The sequence below is a fragment of the Ophidiomyces ophidiicola genome (assembly GCF_022830035.1).
Source record: "Ophidiomyces ophidiicola strain CBS 122913 chromosome Unknown scaffold_7, whole genome shotgun sequence".
NCBI lineage: Eukaryota > Fungi > Ascomycota > Eurotiomycetes > Onygenales > Onygenaceae > Ophidiomyces > Ophidiomyces ophidiicola.
Genome location: NW_026054647.1, coordinates 658,530 through 677,944, shown reverse-complemented (window position 1 = coordinate 677,944; position 19,415 = coordinate 658,530). Strand labels below are relative to the sequence as shown.

General features: G+C 51.5%; 9 protein-coding genes across 9 annotated transcripts; 4 read left to right on the top strand and 5 right to left on the bottom strand.

Annotated features, from left to right (window-relative positions):
• Positions 1-431: 431 nt before the first annotated feature.
• ARP2 (Arp2/3 complex subunit, actin nucleation center) lies at positions 432-1,760 on the bottom strand (the record flags this gene model as incomplete). Its single annotated transcript, XM_049251709.1, has 3 exons — positions 432-1,198; positions 1,264-1,489; positions 1,554-1,760. 3 exons carry the CDS (start codon positions 1,758-1,760, stop codon positions 432-434), a joined length of 1,200 nt encoding a protein of 399 aa, XP_049109514.1.
• A 662-nt stretch (positions 1,761-2,422) lies between these two features.
• LOZ57_002645 (uncharacterized protein) lies at positions 2,423-4,120 on the bottom strand (the record flags this gene model as incomplete). Its single annotated transcript, XM_049251708.1, has 1 exon — positions 2,423-4,120. The coding sequence occupies one exon, from the start codon at positions 4,118-4,120 to the stop codon at positions 2,423-2,425; it is 1,698 nt and encodes a 565-aa protein (XP_049109513.1).
• A 1,732-nt stretch (positions 4,121-5,852) lies between these two features.
• LOZ57_002644 (uncharacterized protein) lies at positions 5,853-6,573 on the top strand (the record flags this gene model as incomplete). The annotated part of the gene is made up of 2 exons (XM_049251707.1): positions 5,853-5,969; positions 6,055-6,573. The coding sequence occupies 2 exons, from the start codon at positions 5,853-5,855 to the stop codon at positions 6,571-6,573; spliced, it is 636 nt and encodes a 211-aa protein (XP_049109512.1).
• Positions 6,574-6,794: 221 nt separating this feature from the next.
• Positions 6,795-8,072, bottom strand: RIB1 (GTP cyclohydrolase II; the record flags this gene model as incomplete). The annotated part of the gene is made up of 2 exons (XM_049251706.1): positions 6,795-6,824; positions 6,876-8,072. The coding sequence occupies 2 exons, from the start codon at positions 8,070-8,072 to the stop codon at positions 6,795-6,797; spliced, it is 1,227 nt and encodes a 408-aa protein (XP_049109511.1).
• A 539-nt stretch (positions 8,073-8,611) lies between these two features.
• LOZ57_002642 (uncharacterized protein) lies at positions 8,612-10,139 on the bottom strand (the record flags this gene model as incomplete). Its single annotated transcript, XM_049251705.1, has 3 exons — positions 8,612-8,894; positions 8,948-9,455; positions 9,626-10,139. 3 exons carry the CDS (start codon positions 10,137-10,139, stop codon positions 8,612-8,614), a joined length of 1,305 nt encoding a protein of 434 aa, XP_049109510.1.
• A 171-nt stretch (positions 10,140-10,310) lies between these two features.
• On the top strand, positions 10,311-11,932 carry PMI1 (Mannose-6-phosphate isomerase; the record flags this gene model as incomplete). The annotated part of the gene is made up of 5 exons (XM_049251704.1): positions 10,311-10,341; positions 10,406-10,426; positions 10,482-10,573; positions 10,635-10,872; positions 10,941-11,932. 5 exons carry the CDS (start codon positions 10,311-10,313, stop codon positions 11,930-11,932), a joined length of 1,374 nt encoding a protein of 457 aa, XP_049109509.1.
• Positions 11,933-12,911: 979 nt separating this feature from the next.
• LOZ57_002640 (uncharacterized protein) lies at positions 12,912-14,052 on the top strand (the record flags this gene model as incomplete). Its single annotated transcript, XM_049251703.1, has 2 exons — positions 12,912-13,114; positions 13,158-14,052. 2 exons carry the CDS (start codon positions 12,912-12,914, stop codon positions 14,050-14,052), a joined length of 1,098 nt encoding a protein of 365 aa, XP_049109508.1.
• Positions 14,053-15,614: 1,562 nt separating this feature from the next.
• On the top strand, positions 15,615-18,260 carry TUB4 (gamma-tubulin; the record flags this gene model as incomplete). Its single annotated transcript, XM_049251702.1, has 11 exons — positions 15,615-15,622; positions 15,688-15,728; positions 15,862-15,974; positions 16,038-16,091; positions 16,152-16,334; positions 16,388-16,591; positions 16,642-16,728; positions 16,778-17,428; positions 17,874-17,931; positions 17,995-18,145; positions 18,194-18,260. The coding sequence occupies 11 exons, from the start codon at positions 15,615-15,617 to the stop codon at positions 18,258-18,260; spliced, it is 1,617 nt and encodes a 538-aa protein (XP_049109507.1).
• A 270-nt stretch (positions 18,261-18,530) lies between these two features.
• Positions 18,531-19,207, bottom strand: LOZ57_002638 (uncharacterized protein; the record flags this gene model as incomplete). Its single annotated transcript, XM_049251701.1, has 2 exons — positions 18,531-19,133; positions 19,190-19,207. The coding sequence occupies 2 exons, from the start codon at positions 19,205-19,207 to the stop codon at positions 18,531-18,533; spliced, it is 621 nt and encodes a 206-aa protein (XP_049109506.1).
• Between the last annotated feature and the right edge of the window lie 208 nt (positions 19,208-19,415).

Sequence of the window (19,415 nt, the reverse complement as noted above, 5' to 3'; positions counted from 1 at the left end):
TTCGATTCTCCTTATTTTCGTGTCTACTGCATAACCTTTTAATATGGTTTTGTCATTTCCTTTTTGTTACCTTGTGCATCAGCTCCTTGATTGTTAGGAGCTGAGAATGACTTGGGCGGCTATTCTTTCTCGACTTCTATGGAGTACGGACATATATTTGGTTATGTTCTGGCGATTTTACAGGGGAGGATACGGCTATATCGATAGATCATGCCGCCCGTCGACGTTCAGGCGGTGGTGGAGACATAGAATGGACCCAATTGCAAAATACTTGGGAGGACGGACATCTTGTATATTGTAGGAGTCAATATATATGCTTTTGCGCGATATTTATCTTGGACCCAGTTTCGAAAGAACTCGAGGTCCTTGCTCTTGCCACTCTTGCTTGGATATCCACATGTTATCTTTATCGGCCAGCTGGAGAAAGTGCATTAGATGGGATCGACCAAGACGGGGATGTGAATGGATTCAGGGGTATTGCTCACCAAATTAGCTAGCACAGCCCCGCCCAAAAAGACCATATGCCGTCTTCGAGGAGGATCTTCGATGCGCACTTTGAATTTCTGTTTGGGTGAAGGGATTTTATAATTAGTGGAGTCGATACAAAAAGTAGGAATCGCCAGACTCCTCACATTCAACCTCTCCGGATTTCCACCCAGCACTCGCGTCAACCACAGCTGCTTTAATTCCTTCTCCAGCCGCGACGGGAGACCGGGGTACATGCTGCTTCCGCCGCTCAGCACGATGGCCTTGTACAAGCTACTCCGAACATCGACATCCGCCGCTTGGATCGTGTTGAACAAAAATTCGGCAATGCCCGGCTGTTCCACGTCGACCAGGTGGGGTTGGAATAGACACTCCGGAGCCTCGAACCGCTCGCTGCCCACGCGAATCACCCGGCCGTCCGGGAGCGTGTAGGATTCCACTAGGACGGTAGTGTCTTCGGACAGCCGCTGATCAAGCTCCAGGCCGTAGGAGACGTAGCAAAGTTTCTCTTTGATTTGGCGGACCGTTTCGAAGTCAGCCGTACGGTTGAGGGCGTACCCGCGGCGGAGGAGGAGGGCGATGAGATTGCGGGTGACGTCTCGGCCGGCGACGTCGAGGCGGCGGGTGAGGTGGTTTAGGACGGTGGATTCGTAGACGGGCACGATGTGCGTGACGCCGTCGCCGGAGTCGACGACCACGCCACTGCTCAGACCTGTGCGGAGCGCATGTGTGTAAGCGGCCAGGAAATTCCAGTCCCAAACGCCCAGATCATGATACCTTGTGCGTAAAGCGCCAGCACAGCCTGGATGGCAACATAGACTCCGCCGAAATTATATCCCTCGAGCATCACCTCGCACATCTGCTCGCGATTTTTCAGCGGGTTCATCGGCGGCTCAGTGAGCATGATCTTGCGGCCGGTCGGATCGATCTTCATCTTTTCATAAAACGTGTAATTCCATAGATGCTGCATATCGTCCCAGTTTCGCACGATTCCGTTCTCCATCTAAAGATATACGTCAGGCATTCCCACCAGAGGCAGTAGAGGGGTTGGTTTCTGCGTTGCGTACGGGATAACTAATCTGTAACATCGACCTCGCAGCAGCAGCTTCATCACCGCACATGATATCCTTAACAACGATGTCGCCAGCCTGCTCTTCCGATCGTAGGATAGGCCGCCCCACTATCGATGGGAACTGGTGCTCTGGGAAGTTCTGGGAATTGCGTTGGACATTAGCTTGCCGAAGTAGATCCTGTTCGATATGCAATGCAAACATGCCTGGCCTGCATATCCGACTTTTAAAAACCCCGTTCCGCCATCGAGAACTGCGATTCAAGCAAGCATCAGTCAACAGCAAGTCAACATTGGAGAGGTGAGGGGCGCGGTACCAATTGGGGGATCCGACGCCATTTTGCAGAGGATTTATGGGGTTTCTTTAATGTGATTGAATAGGAGTTAGAGGGAGGAGATAGCGAGTAAATTGGGCGTCGAAAGCAGCTCGTCTGCTCTGTTGCTGTCTTGGTACCTGCGAGTTGAAGCGATGATGATGCGTCGCCCGATGAGGCTTAGGCTGATATGCCTGACCTCAACGCAAATAATGGTCTCAAAGACCACAAGATGCAAAGAAACTAGGCAACAGGCAGCTACTTTGTTAAGACAGGTAGTATTGACGCTTGAACAGTTTTATTCCTTGAGGAAAAGGTATGTCAACAAATAGACACCTTATCTAGCATACATAGAAGAATATTTTATAGAAAAAAAAAAACTGTGGGCGAAAATAGGAATTTTCAGAGCCCGTGGGTAATAGGAAGTAAACAGGATGTATCCGAAAGCACCCCTCACCAACCCCTTTCCCGCTATTATAATCAAATCAACGCCGCACAAGATACATAGGAAACGCTCGAGAGAATGGGCAAGATGCACCACAAAAGATTGACTTTATGCGCCATTGGTAGCAGTGTCCCACGGGTCAGTCTTCACACGGCAAGTGTCGACCAAACCGGGGTAATGTTTCGCAAAGGCTGGCCCAAGGGACCAGTTATTTAGATTTCGGAGATGGCTCTCGAAGACCGGGTTGATGACATATTCCTCTGAGTTGGGGATAGCCAGCAAGCAGTCCGAATCGGCGTAGGGCCAGTTGATGCTCAGGGTCGTGGTGTAGGGAATAAACCAATTGCCGAAGTCGTAGTCGGCGTAGGAAGCCACCATACGGTCGCGCATGCGTGGCCAAGGAAGGTAGTCCATCCAGGCGGGATGGGGAGTAACAAGCTGCGAAACGCGCGGCGTAATCCACTCGGGGAGGCGATCGTAATTTTCTCTCGTCGGGTAGATCTGCCAGCGCATGAGAAGGAACATAACGTAAACGACGGCAACTTTTTCTGGGAGATCTCTAATGTCGGGGAATTTGCTGATGATGTCCGTGAACACCTTGGAGAGGGGGTGGGACATGTCGCTTTTCTCGGGGTTCAGGAGGGAGGAGACGCTTGGATAGGGGGGGCCGACAAGCTGGCCTTTGGACACGCCTTCAGCAGCTTGTCGCTGGCGGCCACGGAGAAAATTAAGAAGAATGCTGTCTAGAGGGCAAGTAGGTTCGACGTTTCGCACTGGGATGACAAACGGTGGAAGCGACGTATCAAATAGATTTGGGGGTATCTGCATCTGTAGATGGTTCTGATAACGGTGCTGGACCTCCTGGGACGGCGACGCCGCATGGAGGCGGAGCTCATTAATCTTCGGGACCTGCCGAGAAGAATCCAGCAAGAAATTCAAGCCCAGTCTCTCGCCAGAGCCAGAAAACTCCAGGCCGTGAACGAGGTTTCGTTTTTGGAAGTCGAAGGGGTTGCAGGCGGAGAGGCCGTTGTCGTTGACCTGAGACGGCCAATTCTGTCGATAGCTGTTGATTGGGCCCGACAGCGACGGCGACGGGCTGTGCATGCCCTGCGGCGAGCCGGCGTACGATTCGAGGCTCACGGGGGTTCTGACGGTTTGCTCGAGCGAGAGCGAGCTGCGCCGCTGCGACGACGTGTCGGAGAGCGGGCCGGCGGGCGGCGACGGCATATCCGACTCAAGGCTCGACGCCCACACCCCCAGCGGATCAGGCGGCGGGCGCGAGCCGATGGCAGCGGCGGCAGCCGCAGCAGCAGCAGCAGAGCTAGCGGCGGTGCCGTTCAGCGTGATGCTGCCGTTCCCGTTCAGCAAACTACCGGAGTTCAGGATGGGATGCAGGATGGCCATGACGGAGCCCAGGCGGCGGCGAATCTCCTCGTTTTCGGCCTGGACGGCCTGTTTCTGGCGTAGAGCCTCCTGGAGGTCCTGGTAGGGCTGCTGCGAGGTCAGTTCCTGCACCTGGCGCTCGAGGGCTTCGATCTGGGCCTTGGTGCGCTTGCGGATGGCGCGCTGAGCCTCGCGGTCGTTGGCCCGTTTCTTCGCGAGCTGCTCGGGCGTGAGGTTGGCGACGCCGCGCGAGGGGCCGGTGGCCTTGCGCTTCTTGCCGGCGGCGAGCGAGCCATTGGACAGCGAGTCGGTGGCGGTGGGCAGGTCGATGGAGCGCGGATGGGCGGGCGGAAGGCTGTAGGCGTGCGAGGGCGTCTGGCTGCGGGAGGCCGCGCTGGAGGTGTGCGGCGAGAGGTCCATCATGGCGAGCGAGTGGACGGAGGGGCGGAGCAGCCAGGACAGCGGCGAGCGCGCGAGACTGAGGCAGCCGTTATGTAGGCGTGGCGTCGTCGACAACGAGGAGGCCTGGGAGCGGTGCGGAAAAGGGTGACGGGCAGTTGCGTGGACTCAGTGGGGCGCGGGCTAACCGCGCGTGGGGGTGCGAACGGCAGGGCAGATCTGGCTCTGCACGGCGGGAGGGGAGGGGGGAGCAGCGGGCGGCAGCACGAGCATCAAAAGCAGCGCAGTAGCAGCAGCAGCGCAGCACCAGAAGCGTCAGAGCACCCAACAACAGCGACGGGCGGCCGTTGCGGACAGGGCGGCCGTGCCAGTGGGCGGGCTGGCGGATTCGCGCGTTGATTGGCCGCGCGCCGGTTGGGCCGCCACGGCGCGGTAGCCGCTTCGGGCGCGCTGGTCCCAAAGCGGCGGCGCTAGGCTGGCGGCGGTTAGCGCGCGGCCGCTTCGGGCTAGGCGCGCGCCCGATGGGGCAAGGCGGCTTGGCGGCCCTGCGCTGAAGAACCGCGCTGGGCGGCCGATCGCGCCGCCCCCCTGAGCATGGGCGCGCAGCCGGCCAAGCGCTGGGCCACCGCGCCCATCAATCCTTCGGTGCTGACTTGTACCCTCCCGCAGGATTCCCAGGAACACCCCATGTCCTGACTAAGGCTCCCCGCTGCCAGTCGTGCCCCGGCGAGAACTCTGCGGGTTATTTTTGTTTGGCTCCAGCCTAGCCTAGCACGCCCCTCCCCCCCCGGCCGCCAACAACTTCCCGGTTTTGCTGCCACCATCCCGGCCGGTGGGCACTGTTTCGCCCTCTGACATGTTCCCTACTCGCGTTACACTGAGGCCTGGAGCTCAGGCGGCAGTTGATCCAGCGCCCCCAGTCGTTAGCCCCGCGCCAGGAGCTAGCGGCGTCTGCCCAGAAGGACGCATATATTATTGTTATTTAGCTCAGGTTCGAGCACCTTCTCTTGCCTGTGCCGCTGGACTCCTGACGGGGGAGGGGAGCAAAGGAGCCAGATGCATGCGGCTGTTATCGGATCATGCACGCCGGCAGTGGGCCCTCCGCCCCGGGGGCGGAACTCCGCTCACCTGGGGTTGCCAAGGCGCCCGACGACCACCGTCACGCGTGCTGCCCGTTCGTCGTCCGCCAGCGAGTCAGCCTGCCACGCGGAACATCCGTCAGTGCCCGAGCGGAGGACCGCGTGTACGGCGCTACCGCCGGCCCGGCGCGCGGATTGGCCCGGAGCCTTGCTGACTCAGCCTTCAGGCGAGCCGGGTTAGTCAGCCACCCCCCAAAGGTGCAAACGCAGCCAAATGTCTCCGTAAAGTCGCCGCAGATGTTGCCGCCCGCGCAATCGTTTCCAGAGACAACGAGGGGCAACGCCGCGGGGCTGTGGGCTATAAGTACCGCCTGCCGGCCCGTCAAACTGACCTGCGCTCTCAACCAACATTCTCCACGGAGATACGGTCTCTGAGAAGCTCTAACGTTCATGGCTGATCACCCCCACCACGCTCACCACCAGCACCACCATGCCCACCATGCCCACGGCCAAGGCCATGCCGCTGCGAATAAGGATTATTGGAGGTATTCCAACCCCAATGCCAGGATCCATACGCTGTTGCACATGTAACTAGTCTAGGCTAACCGCCACGCGACGTCTGGCTACACAGTGAAAACGCAGAGACCGCCTTCGATCATGACTGGATTCGCTCCGTCATGCGGCAGATCGAGGAGCACCTGAAGGAAAATCTTCCGTGGATAGGCATTGATGCCCAGACCACCGAGCCGAAGAGAATGCTTGACTTTGCCTGCGGAGACGGGTTTTTGTCTCATGTATATTATTCATTATTATTTCTCTTAACCATCTTCGTGGCGAGTGTGGTGACTAATACGCCGATGCGCTTTCTTATTCGTTTAGGCTCTCCGCCCGTACTTCTCGGAAATCATCGGCGTGGACCTGGCCGAAGGCATGGTCAACAAATACAACCGCCGCGCCCGCGAAGCCGGCATACCCGAGTCGCAGATGCGCGCCGTCGTGGGCGATCTCGCTGCAGCGCAGCCCGACGCCTCGCTGATCCAGAACAAAGACCTCGCCAACTTCGATCTGATCATCACGTCCATGGCGCTGCATCACATTGAGGACCCGCAGCGCGCAGTCAATCGACTTGTGGAACGCCTGCGCCCGGGCGGCACGCTGGTGGTGATCGATTTTGATGCCGCGAAGGACGGCCAGCAATGGATCGCCGCTAGTGCTCCTGCCGCCCATACTATTACTCACCATGGCTTTAGCAAAGCGACAATGGAGAACCTTCTCGCCTCTGCGGGGTGCAAGGATGTGGAATACGTTTTGCATAAAGAGATTACCAAAATTCCCCGCGAGTTTGCGCACTTGGGCGAGGAAAAACAATTGTTCTATTCCCGTGGGCGGAAGGAGTAAGTAAGGCCTTGCGCGGTTTTCGCTGTCGGATGTATGATATAGAACCTATCATTGCCCGTCGATGTCTTTGAACTGCATATATACTGTCACATAAAGCTCCCAGATGCATGTTAAACAGAAATGATCTAAATACTACAACTAAATTATGGTAACAAGAACGCTGCACGTATAAAACCATCACCATCATCATGTCCAAGTTGATAAATTTTATGCGTGGAAAATCAGCCCAGTAAGTGACCCATTTTTCCAATCTAGAGCAAACTTTAGCCAATAGTGCAATACAGGGGGCACATATAACTCACCTTTGTTTTTAAATAACCCTCTATCTCAGTACTCCGAATCCCTTCCGCCCCATTCGTCCTCCAGGCCAGGGGAACCATCGCGACTCTCTCCTTCACCACCACTTCCTTATTCGGCCCCTCCACCGCCGCGATCTTGTCCGGATTATTCGTCAGCAGCCGGATCCCCCCGTTCCCCGACCCAGCGCCCAGCCCCAGATCGACAAGCATTGCGGTGGCCAGTCCGTAGCTGCGCGCGTCCGCAGGATGCCGAAGGAGTAGGTTGGCTTCCACGGTATCCGAGCCCAAGTCTTGTAGATTGTATGCTTTGAGCTTCTCGCCCAGGCCGATCCCTCGGCCCTCTTGACGCAGGTATATAATGACGCCGCCGGTGGAGGACGGGTCGGACATCAGCCGCGCTGCCTCGTCGAGCTGCTCGCCGCAGTCGCAGCGCGCCGACCACGCCGTCTCGCCGGTGTAGCATTCTGAGTGTATTCGGACGAGCGGAGCCGCAGCCTGCTCATCGCCCGCGCTCTCGTCTGATGGTATCTCATCAGGACTCGATTCTGGAAAAGGAGCCTCCGAAGAAGACGAAGATTCAGCGCCGGCAGCAGCCGTCGTCTGCCCCTCGCCTTCGTCGACCCGGCTACTAATCCTGCCCGGCCGTAGTCTCCCCACATATGCGCCGCGAATCATGCGGTCCATCTCCGTCTCCCCTTCCCGTACCCTGTCAAGACTCCGGCTGCGTATGGTATTTCCAAAAACAATCGCCAGGTGCTCCTTGCTATCCACGTCGTTCTGAAACAGGTGTAGAAACATCTCCGACCCGCCCGTCGTAGGGATGCGCGCGCGCACGATGCACTCGACGTGCGGTAAGCGGGGCAGTAATCTCGGGGGCTTGCTGAGCGCCGCGCCGCGGTCTTTCGAGCCCGGGTGTGGTGAGAGGAGAGAGGGAGGGATGCCGCCGGGGGTCAAGGGCGGCGTCGGAACGGGAGAGATGATGGATTTGGGTAGAGCCGGCGTCGGCGCTGCGTCGGAGCCATTGCAGCTGGAGATTTCGCTGTCGCCGGCAGGATTGGTACTTCTAGGAACGGTAGTGGTGTTCGAATCGCTGCCGGAGGCGGGAGAGCCGTCTGCTAGCGAATATTCTGTGAATGGCCGTTTCCCGTGGACCGGCTGCGGGGCGAGATATGGAGAAGCATGGGAGGGGAAATCGGGCATCTCGGTCGCGTCATCAAAAGAGCAATTAACAGAACAATCCGACTATTGAAGGTATCCCAGGTGTGACAAACAAAAGACGTGGTCTCTATGGCATATGATCAAGCCCTGATTGTCTTGTGAGATTTGACTCGGTGCGGCAAAAGAGCCTCGGCCGGAAGCTGAGTAATCGGGCGGAGATTTGTTATCAGCACGACGGCGGCTCCACATCACATCGTTGATTTCACGAATAAGACAGGGGAGGTGATTATACTGCAGGGACGAGTCAGTGCGCTAATGCTGACGAATAGTAGGCAGTAATATAAAAAGAGCAATAATTAGTGCAAGAATATAGTCCCAGTATACTACAACGTGGAGTAAACGAAAGCTCAATCCAAAAGGTTCAAAATACTGAAACAGCATGCCTGAAAATCCCCTGCCTAATCCGTACGCCTGGTAATGCTAACTTGGGTCCAATCTCTAAGAAACTTGAGCGCCAGAGCTAAGCCAGTTAAAATCTCGCCATAATGTAGTCGCTATGCAAAGCATCGATAGTCGTCCTACTATTTGCCAGAAATGTCTAGGACGAAACGGCGATCGACGTCCATTTCCTTATCGTCATCCTCGCCCTCGAATTTTAATCGATATACGTCCTTTTTAGCACCCATGACTTCGGCTCGATAAAAGGTGGTTGTATCGGGATATCTAGCCAGCACCTGCCTTCCGGGCGCAAATACAGGGAGAGGTGCTTCGATTTCTGGGATGGGAATGAGACATGCGGCCGTAGTGCGATACACAGCGCCCTGCTCGCCTTTCTCATTTGGTTCTGGGTCTTGTACATCATAGCTATAAGGATGTTAGGCTTATCCTATTATATGAAAGAGGGGGCTCAGTCTCACCGCTTCTTGTGTCCATCTCCGGTGATATTTTTAATAATGCACTGAATACCTTCACCTTCGGTTCCATGCTGTTTCTTATTTTGTTTAAAAACCACTTCAGCACCGACGTAGAGCTGTCCGCTCTTGCCAGGGGCGGTCCCCTTGAAACTTTTGACACCTTCAGATCCTTCTTCAACTTTCGTAGATTCACGAGTCTGGGCACTGGATACGCTGGTGCTCCGCTGACCGCTGCATTTTAGACGGTTCATTTTGTCCGTCACGGTAGCAGCATTGGGGCCGGGAGAGTCCGCAGCCCCACCGTCAATATCAGGTCTCCTCTTACGAGGTTTGGCCGCCGCAGAGCGGCCATGTGGATCGGATTCACTGGCGGAGCGCAGGGCCATGAGAATTTCTACATTCTTGATCACATCTGCGGGCTCATTTCGCAGGATGTCGTTTTCTTCCTCCGCAAGTTTCATCAACTCGCGGTGCCATTTGTCAAGCTGGTCAATTTCCTCAATACTCGGTTCTAATATGCAGCATTAGCATGTATTATATTATGAAATATACTCCGACAATGTTGTAGGGCAAAACATGAAATAAATGAAAGGTGCACGCTGGGTAGGAACTCGATTCAGAATGAAAACTCATTGAAAATGGTGAAATCCAAGGGGTGATCTTAGGGAGATTGTAACATACTGCTCCCATTCTTCGCAATCTGCTCGTTTTGATAAGAAATCAAGCCGCTTAGGACTTTTTGCCGGTCGTTCTTTTCCTTTGCCTTTGCCAGATCGGCGCGAATCCGGTTCCACATTTCGATTTCTTCGTTGGCGGCCTGGCCATTATCCCTAGCGCCGCCCCGTGGTCGATTCCGCGACATTTTTTCGGCCTTGATCTTCAGTTCTTCCCACTCGCCTTGGGTTTCGTCAAAGTACAGAATGGGCACCTTGCTGCGAGTGCAGAGCTTGCGTGGAGTGGAGTCTAGAGGTTGTATCGGCGAGACTTTTACAGCGGGATTAGCGGCGGCTTTTTCGCCAACATTGTAGCCCCAGTACACGTTTTGGGTTTTCTTCTGCGCGACCGCCGGTATTGCTGCGCTTGCGGATGTCGGCGGCTCTTGAGTGACGTCCTGATGACGCCGCCTTTCCCGGGACGCCATGGCTAGCGCACGGCCCGATCGCGGCTCGGCGTCATCTTCGTCATGATTGGCCATCTTGGGACGTTGCTGAGGCACGTGAATTGCAGAGGCGAAACAGGTCTGGCGGGGTGAAGCTGCTGGTCAAACAGGGCACACACAACACAGAAGCATTGGGATAGCAATCAAGACTGTTGTGTTTGTTTCTTCTTGGATTGTCATTGCTGTTGCTCAGAACCAGTGCTCAAAATGCAGGTGCCACTCTTCAAGCTGCAGTGCGGTATGTGAGCCCAAGTGTCTGTCAGAGATGTCAACAAAAGCTCACAGTCATTCTTGCATTGTAGGTGTCAATAGTTACGATTGGGGTATGTGGCTACGCGCCTTTGTCTAGCTGAGCTGGTCTCTGATTTGCTTGGATAGGGAAACTTGGATCCGAATCTGCGGCGGCGAAGTACGCTGCGGCCACTCCCCCCGCCGGTTTCTCTGTCCAGAATGACAAGCCCTATGCAGAGGTATGTACACAATTCCTGTTCTTTGTTCTCACTACTATGTACTGATTCATACCGGTATTAGTTGTGGATGGGCACTCATCCTTCCCTCCCTTCTAAAGACATCGAGACCGATCGAACCCTCTCCGACCTTGTCCAGGCAAACCAAGCCTTGCTAGGCCCTGAGATCTATGAGAAATACAATGGAAAGCTCCCGTTTTTATTTAAGGTTCTCTCCATTGGGAAAGCTCTTAGTATCCAAGCGCACCCTAATAAGAGGCTTGCCGAAATACTCCATCAGAGAGACCCCAAAAACTATCCAGGTACGTTTTATATTCTAAAATATGCCATTTGCGTTCTACTTGCTATAGTGCTGATATATTTTGCTTAGATGACAACCATAAACCCGAAATGACTATTGCCATCACCCCTTTCGAGGGGCTGTGCGGTTTCCGTCCCTTGGCTGAAATTGTGCATTTTCTCCAAACCATTGAGCCCCTGCGCCAATTGGTGGGTGAGAAAGCTGCTGAAGATTTTGCAAAAGTTATTAATACCGGAGATTCTGCTGCGAATGAAAAAAATAGGGCCGCATTGCGTGTCCTTTTCACGACACTAATGCAGTCATCTCCAGAATCCATCAAACATGCCAGTGAAAAGCTTGTCAAAATCGCAAAGGATTCACCTGACACCTTTGCTGTTTCTGAACGTTCACCAGCCACAAACCCCAGCAATCCCCCTGAGCTGGCAGCGCTTGTTGTTCGACTCAATGGGCAATTTCCCAATGACATTGGGCTCTTTGTTCTTTTCTTTCTCAATTTCATCAAGCTGAACCCTGGTGAAGCCATGTTTCTGAAGGCCGATGATATTCACGCATATATCAGTGGCGATATTATTGAATGCATGGCATCTTCTGACAATGTTGTGCGAGCAGGCTTCACCCCAAAATTTAAAGATGTATCCACTCTCACCAGCATGCTCACGTATTCGTATGCGCCAATCGAGGAACAAAAAATGCACCCCACCGATTACCCATATGTGACGCTAAATACCACCTCATACACTAGTAGCTCTTCGTCTCTGCTCTATGATCCCCCAATCGAGGAGTTCAGTGTGGTGAAGACGGATTTAAACCGCGCGGGCGCAAAGGCTACCTTTGAGCCTATTAGCGGGCCAAGCATTATCATTTGCACCAGTGGCAGTGGCCGCATTAGCATCGGAGATTCCAAAAGCGAAGAAGTCAAGGCTGGGCACGTCTTTTTTGTTGGGGCCACTGCGGAATGTGTCCTAGAAAATACCGGGGTTGCAGGAGACGATGCCCCTTTTACGACCTTTAAAGCTTTTTGCGAAATTCATTTGGAAGAAGGGAACAAGACGGCTGCTTAGAGGGTTATTTTGTTTGACCATTCATAATAACGATGCATGTAGAATGCCACTGGCTATGAGTTGAATGATTTAGTCCGACGGATGGTATCCAGTCACGGGTAATAATAGTACGGAGTTCACAGAAGGAGTACATACTGGTGATCTGCACGTCCTCAGACCCCCTTAACTCAGCATCCTAGACGTGTGTTGGAACAACTGAGACAACGAACCCCTGGACAAAGTGTTTTTGACACAGCTAAACAGCAAGGCGACTGTAACTATATTGTGCCAGGGATGATCATCCTTCGCGGCCCTTGTGTATTCTCATAGAACATGCGGAGTACGGAGTACTTCCCCTGCATGCGATAGCTGAGTCACTGGGCCCTATGTTTGCCCTGTTTGCCTCAGCATGTGCAATCTGACGATCTCACGCGCCGATTGGCTGGAATTAATCAGGTGTACGCATTTCGGATATCAGTCCCTTGTTCGTCGGCAGATATTTGATATTCTGCGTGTTATATTCGCTCTATACTCCGTTCTTTCTAACAGCTGGCCTGGGCTGGTTGGAAATCTGGTTGATCTGCTCCGTAAACTCAGACTTAACTGACTAGGCAGTTAACTAGTTGAATGGACGGAGTATGGGCGTCGCCTCATCGTCACAAGGAAGACGGGGAAATGGCACAAAGCCGCTTGTCCCCACTAAACTGCAGCCTAGCCGGCTCACAAGCTTTGGTGGGCCGCGGCTATAGTTCCGACGTGTATAATGCGGGGAGAACCTATGTGGTGTCGGTCACATTTCAGGCTGGCGAAGAGGCTGCTGCCACTCGAAGCTCTTCAAAATCGGCTTCAATTCTTTACCGTACATATCTGACGAGATACGCAGTATCTAGCTCTTGTATTAGCTTGTGCAAAGCGTGTATTACCCAATATCGTGTCTCCTGCGTTAGCTTGAGACCTTGTTATCCTTCTTCGTTGCTGATAGTTCGAACGATTTCTGGGCATGGCGAACATATACTCCCCACAGCTCACCCTACTCGAGAAGCTGGACTTCTTACCTGCGGGCCTTTCTCTCGCTGCTACTGCAATTGTAGCTGCTGTCACCGGTATCTTTCGCGGCCAAGAGGGAGCAAGTTCGTACCCGAAGCACGTCTGCTATGCTGTGCTTCGCCAGAGTCTGTGGAGACTGACCCCAAGGCAACATCAGTATGTTTTAATCCTCAGCCACGCGTTGTATATTGTGAATTAGTTCTATGTGGATCATTGACAAAGACCCAAGAGCGATAAAACCCGCTACTAGCAGCGTTTATAAAGATTTCGCAAAAGCAAATGCCTTCACTCCTCAAACAGTAGACCTAGTTGACGGTAGCCAAGGGCATTGGATTGGAAATAAGGATGCAAAGAATGTAGTCGTATATTTTCACGGTACACTACCCTTCATTCTTTTCTACCACAGTATCAAACTCACTGGTATTCCTATAGGCGGTGGCTTTGCCCTCTCAGCTTACCCGGCCCACTTTCAATTTTTCCGTGAAATACTGGATGGACTCAACGCCTCAGGAAAAGATGTTGCTTTTTTTGTGCTCTCATACAGTCTCTGCCCTGATGCGGTATATCCCACGCAGATGAAACAAGCCGTGGAGGCCCTTCGCTATGTTATTTCAACGGGCCGCAGCCCTTCTAATATCATAATTGGCGGCGACTCTGCAGGTGGTAATCTCACATTGGCCGTACTTTCTCATATATCTCACCCGCATAGTGCTATCGCTCCACTGGAGATCTCGACTCCATTAGCGGGTGCATTTACAATGGCTCCATGGGTCACATTCTCGCATGACTTTCCATCAGTCAAGACGAATGCTTCTAAAGACATGCTGAGAGAAGATTTTACTACAAGATGGGGATTGAATTACTTAGGCGGCCAGGCGAAAGATTACTATAACCAGCCATATCTCGCCCCGACAGAATGGTGGAAAGGCCTAAAAACAAACAGTCTGCTTGTATTGGCAGGCTCCGACGAAATTCTACTTTCTAGTATTGAGGAGTTTGTGAAGAAAATCAAGGTATTTCCCCCCTATTTTTTTCCGGTCCTATTATTTAAATCCTATGAAAACGTACTGACGACTCGGATTCTCTTGCAATGAAGCCCGTGGTGCCAGATCTCACCTTTATCATTGGTAAAAATGAGGCCCATGACGCCCCTATCGTTCAGAGGATGGTCGGGGACTGGTCTCAAACACAACAGGGCGAAGGGTTGCGACTATGGCTTTCGTCTCGCCTTTAATGGAGCTATTAGTATAATTTCAATAATTGTTCGGGACTGACTTTGCTGGTGGCTTAGGGGGTTACAGGGAGGAAGCGATGTACGTGTTATAGCCTACAGAGTGTATATCACTACTTATTACTCCATAACTCGATAATAGTTATAGTAGAAATTTTCAACCGCTTCATGATTATCTATAAATTACGAAGTAGCCATCCACTATAAAGCTTCCGCCAAAGTCTTTATTGTCATTTTGCTCTCCCCAGCTATCTTCTGTTTCACTCGCTGTTTCTCTACCCATCTTAAATCTAACCTGTATCTTTTCTTTGCTACTATCATGAGTTGAAGAAAGCCTAGATTGCTTGCGGACGAGTTCATGGATCTACTACTCAGCTGAGAGGGATATTACAAGGAACTTAAAGAGATGATTATTTGATTTGGATAGGAGGCTATTCTCAAAATCCGAATTTAGGATGTATTCATTAATTCAGTTTCTCATATATAGTATAGGTAAAAGTTGAAGCTGAAGGCGACGGTGATGCCGATGGTAACGGACCAGCTCCATTTTGTGAACGGTGCTAAGTTGGGACAAGAATGGGATGGTACTGGGACGGGCAGAGCTGGGACGGGACTGCCCCGGCCATAGGGAATTCCCAACGGGGACCACTAGCCCCAACAGCAGTGGTCCCAATGGGATCATTAGTCCCGGCAATAGTGGTCCCAATTCCTGTCGTGACTTTCAAGCCTCTGGCTGTTCTTTAACATGGAGCTTTGACTGGCATTCTCTCCCATTCTCTCCACCAGCCAGTTTTCAATTGACCACACTCCATGTCCACCCTAACTGAGATATCCTCTCAGAAAGGACTCGACCAAAAAGGCTTCTCTATGGCTCTTCGCCTTGTGTATGCGATCTCCAAACCCCTTGAGGACGTACGAGTGCCTGTAATTGGGGCCACATGACCTTATTGTCGGAGAACAATCCCAGCGTGATTCCAGTCAGACTCGATTGCTGGATGTGGAAATCCGAGAAGAGGGGCATAATGAAAAGGTATTTTGTAATGGTTTCTATGTTGTCAGCCACCAGTTTTGACAAGCATGCAAGCCTATTTAAATTGAGGCACATAGTTTGAATGGGATACTTATAGCATTGATCCAACGCCGATTACTTGGAAGATTGGGCTGTATGGTAGAATTTCTCCTTGCCAACTTTTTATGGCATGAAGTGGGATAGTAGATGATGCCATATTCTCTCGATGCCGTGTTATGTGTTCCAATAGAGCTGTGATACTCGTGAAAAATTGCCATGGTGAAGATCTGCTTTTAGAGTTTGAGTAAGGAAGGGGTTCGATGCCAAGAACTGCCCGAAGTTCACTAAATGCTTCTCATCCAGGCACGACGCGTCTCCATGAACTCCAACACAGAGCACACCGCAATGTTAAAGAAATGCCCAGGTATGGATAAAGTGCCACTTCAAATCAACCATGCCCATGAATATCTGCTAATATCGACGTGTCAGGGAGATAATAACGATCCAAGCCGGCCAGTGCGGCAACAACAGTACGTGCCTCTTTACAGCTCACCCAAGTGGAGTTCAGGGCTTTAATACCTGTGTCGGGTTATGTCGCAGCGTTGGACAACGTGATAATATGCGAGTCGTGGAGCTCTTCATGCTGATTTCGTGCCTTTACAGTTGGAACCCAGTTTTGGCAGCAGCTATGCCTTGAGCACGGAATAAACCAAGACGGAAACCTAGAAGAGTTCGCTACAGAAGGAGGGGATCGCAAAGATGTGTTCTTCTACCAGGTATAATTTCAGCTGTTTTGACCCTTTGGGTCCATTCAAATGCTAATTTGCGGTTTCCACTAGAGCGATGATACTCGATATATCCCCCGTGCTATTCTCCTGGATTTAGAGCCTAGGGTATGAGTCGATCAATGACATAGACTTACGCGTGCTCTATCTAAACTTATTTGATTTCAGGTTATCAACGCAATACAGACTGGTCCATATCGCAATATATATAACCCGGAGAACTTCTTCGTAGGGAAACAAGGAATTGGTGCTGGGAATAACTGGGCAGCGGGATATGCCACCGGGGAGACTGTACACGAGGAGGTATTTGATATGATTGATAGAGAAGCAGATGGAAGCGATTCATTAGAGGTATGTGACGAATTCGATACCAAAGCCAGCGCGCTTCCTAACATTGGCATTAGGGGTTTATGCTTTTACATTCAATTGCTGGAGGAACTGGGTCTGGCCTTGGAAGCTTTCTCCTTGAGCGCATGAATGACAGATTCCCGAAAAAATTAATACACACCTATTCCGTTTTTCCCGATACCCAAGCCGCCGATGTCGTCGTCAACCCCTATAACAGTTTACTGGCAATGAGAAGATTAACCCAGAATGCTGACTCTGTGGTAGGTTTCAATTAGAGTAATTGGTATACGAATGCTTACTTTGTTTATAGGTCGTACTTGATAATGGTGCCCTGTCGAGAATCGCTGCTGATAGGCTCCATGTACAGGAACCCTCTTTTCAGCAAACTAACCAACTAGTAAGTTAAGTTCCCATTGGTTAATGTCTGCATCTCTAACAGTAAGCAGGTATCTACCGTCATGTCGGCCTCTACAACAACATTGCGTTACCCTGGTTATATGCACAACGACCTTGGTAGTGTCATCGCCTCCCTTATTCCTATCCCCCGATCGCATTTCCTTATAACATCGTATACTCCATTCACTGGAGATATCGTTGAGCAAGCCAAGACTGTTCGCAAGACCACTGTTCTAGACGTGATGCGCAGACTGCTCCAACCCAAAAATCGTATGGTTTCGATAAACCCAAGCAAATCAAGCTGTTATATCAGCATTCTTAATATCATACAAGGCGAAGCCGACCAAACAGATGTGCATAAATCATTATTGCGCATTCGAGAACGCCACTTGGCCACTTTCATTCCATGGGGCCCTGCAAGCATCCAAGTTGCAATTCCCAAAAAATCGCCATATCTTTCAAACACACATCGTGTAAGTGGGTTAATGCTTGCCAATCATACGTCAGTGGCAACTCTCTTCAAAAGAATCGTAAGTCAATATGACAGGTTACGAAAACGCAATGCCTTCTTGGAACAATACAAAAAAGAGGCGCCCTTTGCAGATGGACTGGGCGAATTCGATGAGGCGAGGGCTGTGGTTATGGATTTGGTTGGCGAATATGAAGCCGCAGAACGAGAAGACTACCTTGATGGCGGGGATGTAGGTGGTGAAGAAGGCTAAAAGGAGTCTGGGCGATGGCGTTGTTGCTTTATACTCCGTACATTGTACCTTTCTGTGTCCTGGTCATACGAAATTATGAAAGTAATGAATTGCTAAGCTCTCCAAATGTACCCTATTCCCGCCACCGACAAACCAGTATTGCATCACACCAGGCCGGTTTTGCAAAGTGTAACAGAGCACATGTTCGCTGGCGCAGTGTCGTGTGGCCTTGCGGGTTTTTGCGGGGTAAGGCAGAGTTGCTGTGATACGGAGTACTTACGTCAATGACATCGGTTGACTTATATAAACCATGCGGAGGTGCGGGAGCAACACTAGACTTCGTTACAACCCACAACATCTTGAAGCAAAGCACTCTTAAAAACATCTCAGGTATCCGCACAGTACGGACACTGGGGAAACGCTGAATCGCTCTAACAAATCACAGGAAATCTACAAATCGCTCAATATGGCCGACAAAGGAGGACCAGGCGCCCAGCAGCCAGGTGCGTACAATTATACCGTCGCCCGCAGACCGTGAACTAACACGAATCAACACGAGTCTGTAGGCGATGCCAAAAATACTGCGGAGAGACTTTCCGACACGATGAAGTCCGGCCCGGAGGGCATGAAGAAGTCTGCCGAGGGAGCAGTCAACCAAGCTAAGGAGTCTGCGACCAAAGCAACCGATTCTGCATCAAAGGCTATGGGAATGGGTAGGTGGTTTAATTGGATACATAAGAGGTATAGCGCTGATACGTCAAGCAGGCCAGAAGTAATCCTGCCCTACAGCGCATCTTCGGTGGTTGTTCGGGACCTTGGCTTTAAAGATTGATGTGTATAGGTCCTGGAGCCTATTTGGTAGAACGATCATCAATATAATAAATGCTCTTTTTAACATGGCATCCATGTCATCGAAGCAGTATTGCCCTGTATACGACTTCCAGTTCGGTCAAGAAAAATCATCCATCGATTCGTAACGTGTTCCTTAAGACATTCATTCGCGATCCTAAATTGAGAATTGTTTGAGTCCCCGCATAGTCTTAGAATGACAGGAGTTGAAAAAACACCCTATCTTAAGTAGATTCTTTCCACGAGTCCGAAATCAGCGGTGTGTTGTTCCGGGTCCCCCACCGGCAGAAACATCATGTACGACGCAGAGGAGGAAGTTGCGGTCAGGATAGATGATTATTTCGTGACTTTTTGTTCTTAACCGCAGTAACTTAACTTCATCGTCTTCGTCGTAATCCGTATTATTCGCGCTGTCTTGAGACTCCTCGGTGCTATCACCCTTCTGTCCATTATCTGGTATTGTCTGCTTCGGATACTCTGGAGCTTTGTTTATGTCTCTAGCGGATGGATTGGATAACACTCTGCTTAACGCTGACCCTGAGGAGACAAAGGCGAAAATATGGGCAGCTAAGGTCTCCGCCTGGCTGGGCTTGTATGGGACATTTTGCGAAGTAGCTGCTTCCCCTTCCAATTGTGGCGGAGCTTGCGGTGGCTCTAAGCCAACTGAAGATATCGCCTCTGTATCCGATGCTGGGGTTGCTAAGTTTGGGCCATTAGGAGTGGGTCGTGGGGCAAGTTCGCCGGCAACTTGGATGATAGAGCCATCTTTTCGCGATAGAATGAGAGTAGACTGTACTCCTGGACGTGAGGTAAGGTACGACAACCGTGCACTGACATGCTGGGGGATTTGGGAAGCCTGTCGCAGAACATTAGCAAGGTCAAGCTCAGATGATGCGGACTATCACAACAAACAGATATAGTTTCGGCCATTGTCGAATCGTCAAGGTGATCCAGGACTTAGTAATACAATGCGCTCCTATCCGGTATGAAGCTGACACTCAAGCTTTTGCCAGATATTAGATTCTGAGATCTCTGGGTCGGGCAAAACATCCCTTTCATGACAGCTCTTCGTAGCATGATGACTAAGCACAACATTTGACGAAAATTATATTGAAGTTTTTTTGCGCCTTCCGCAATT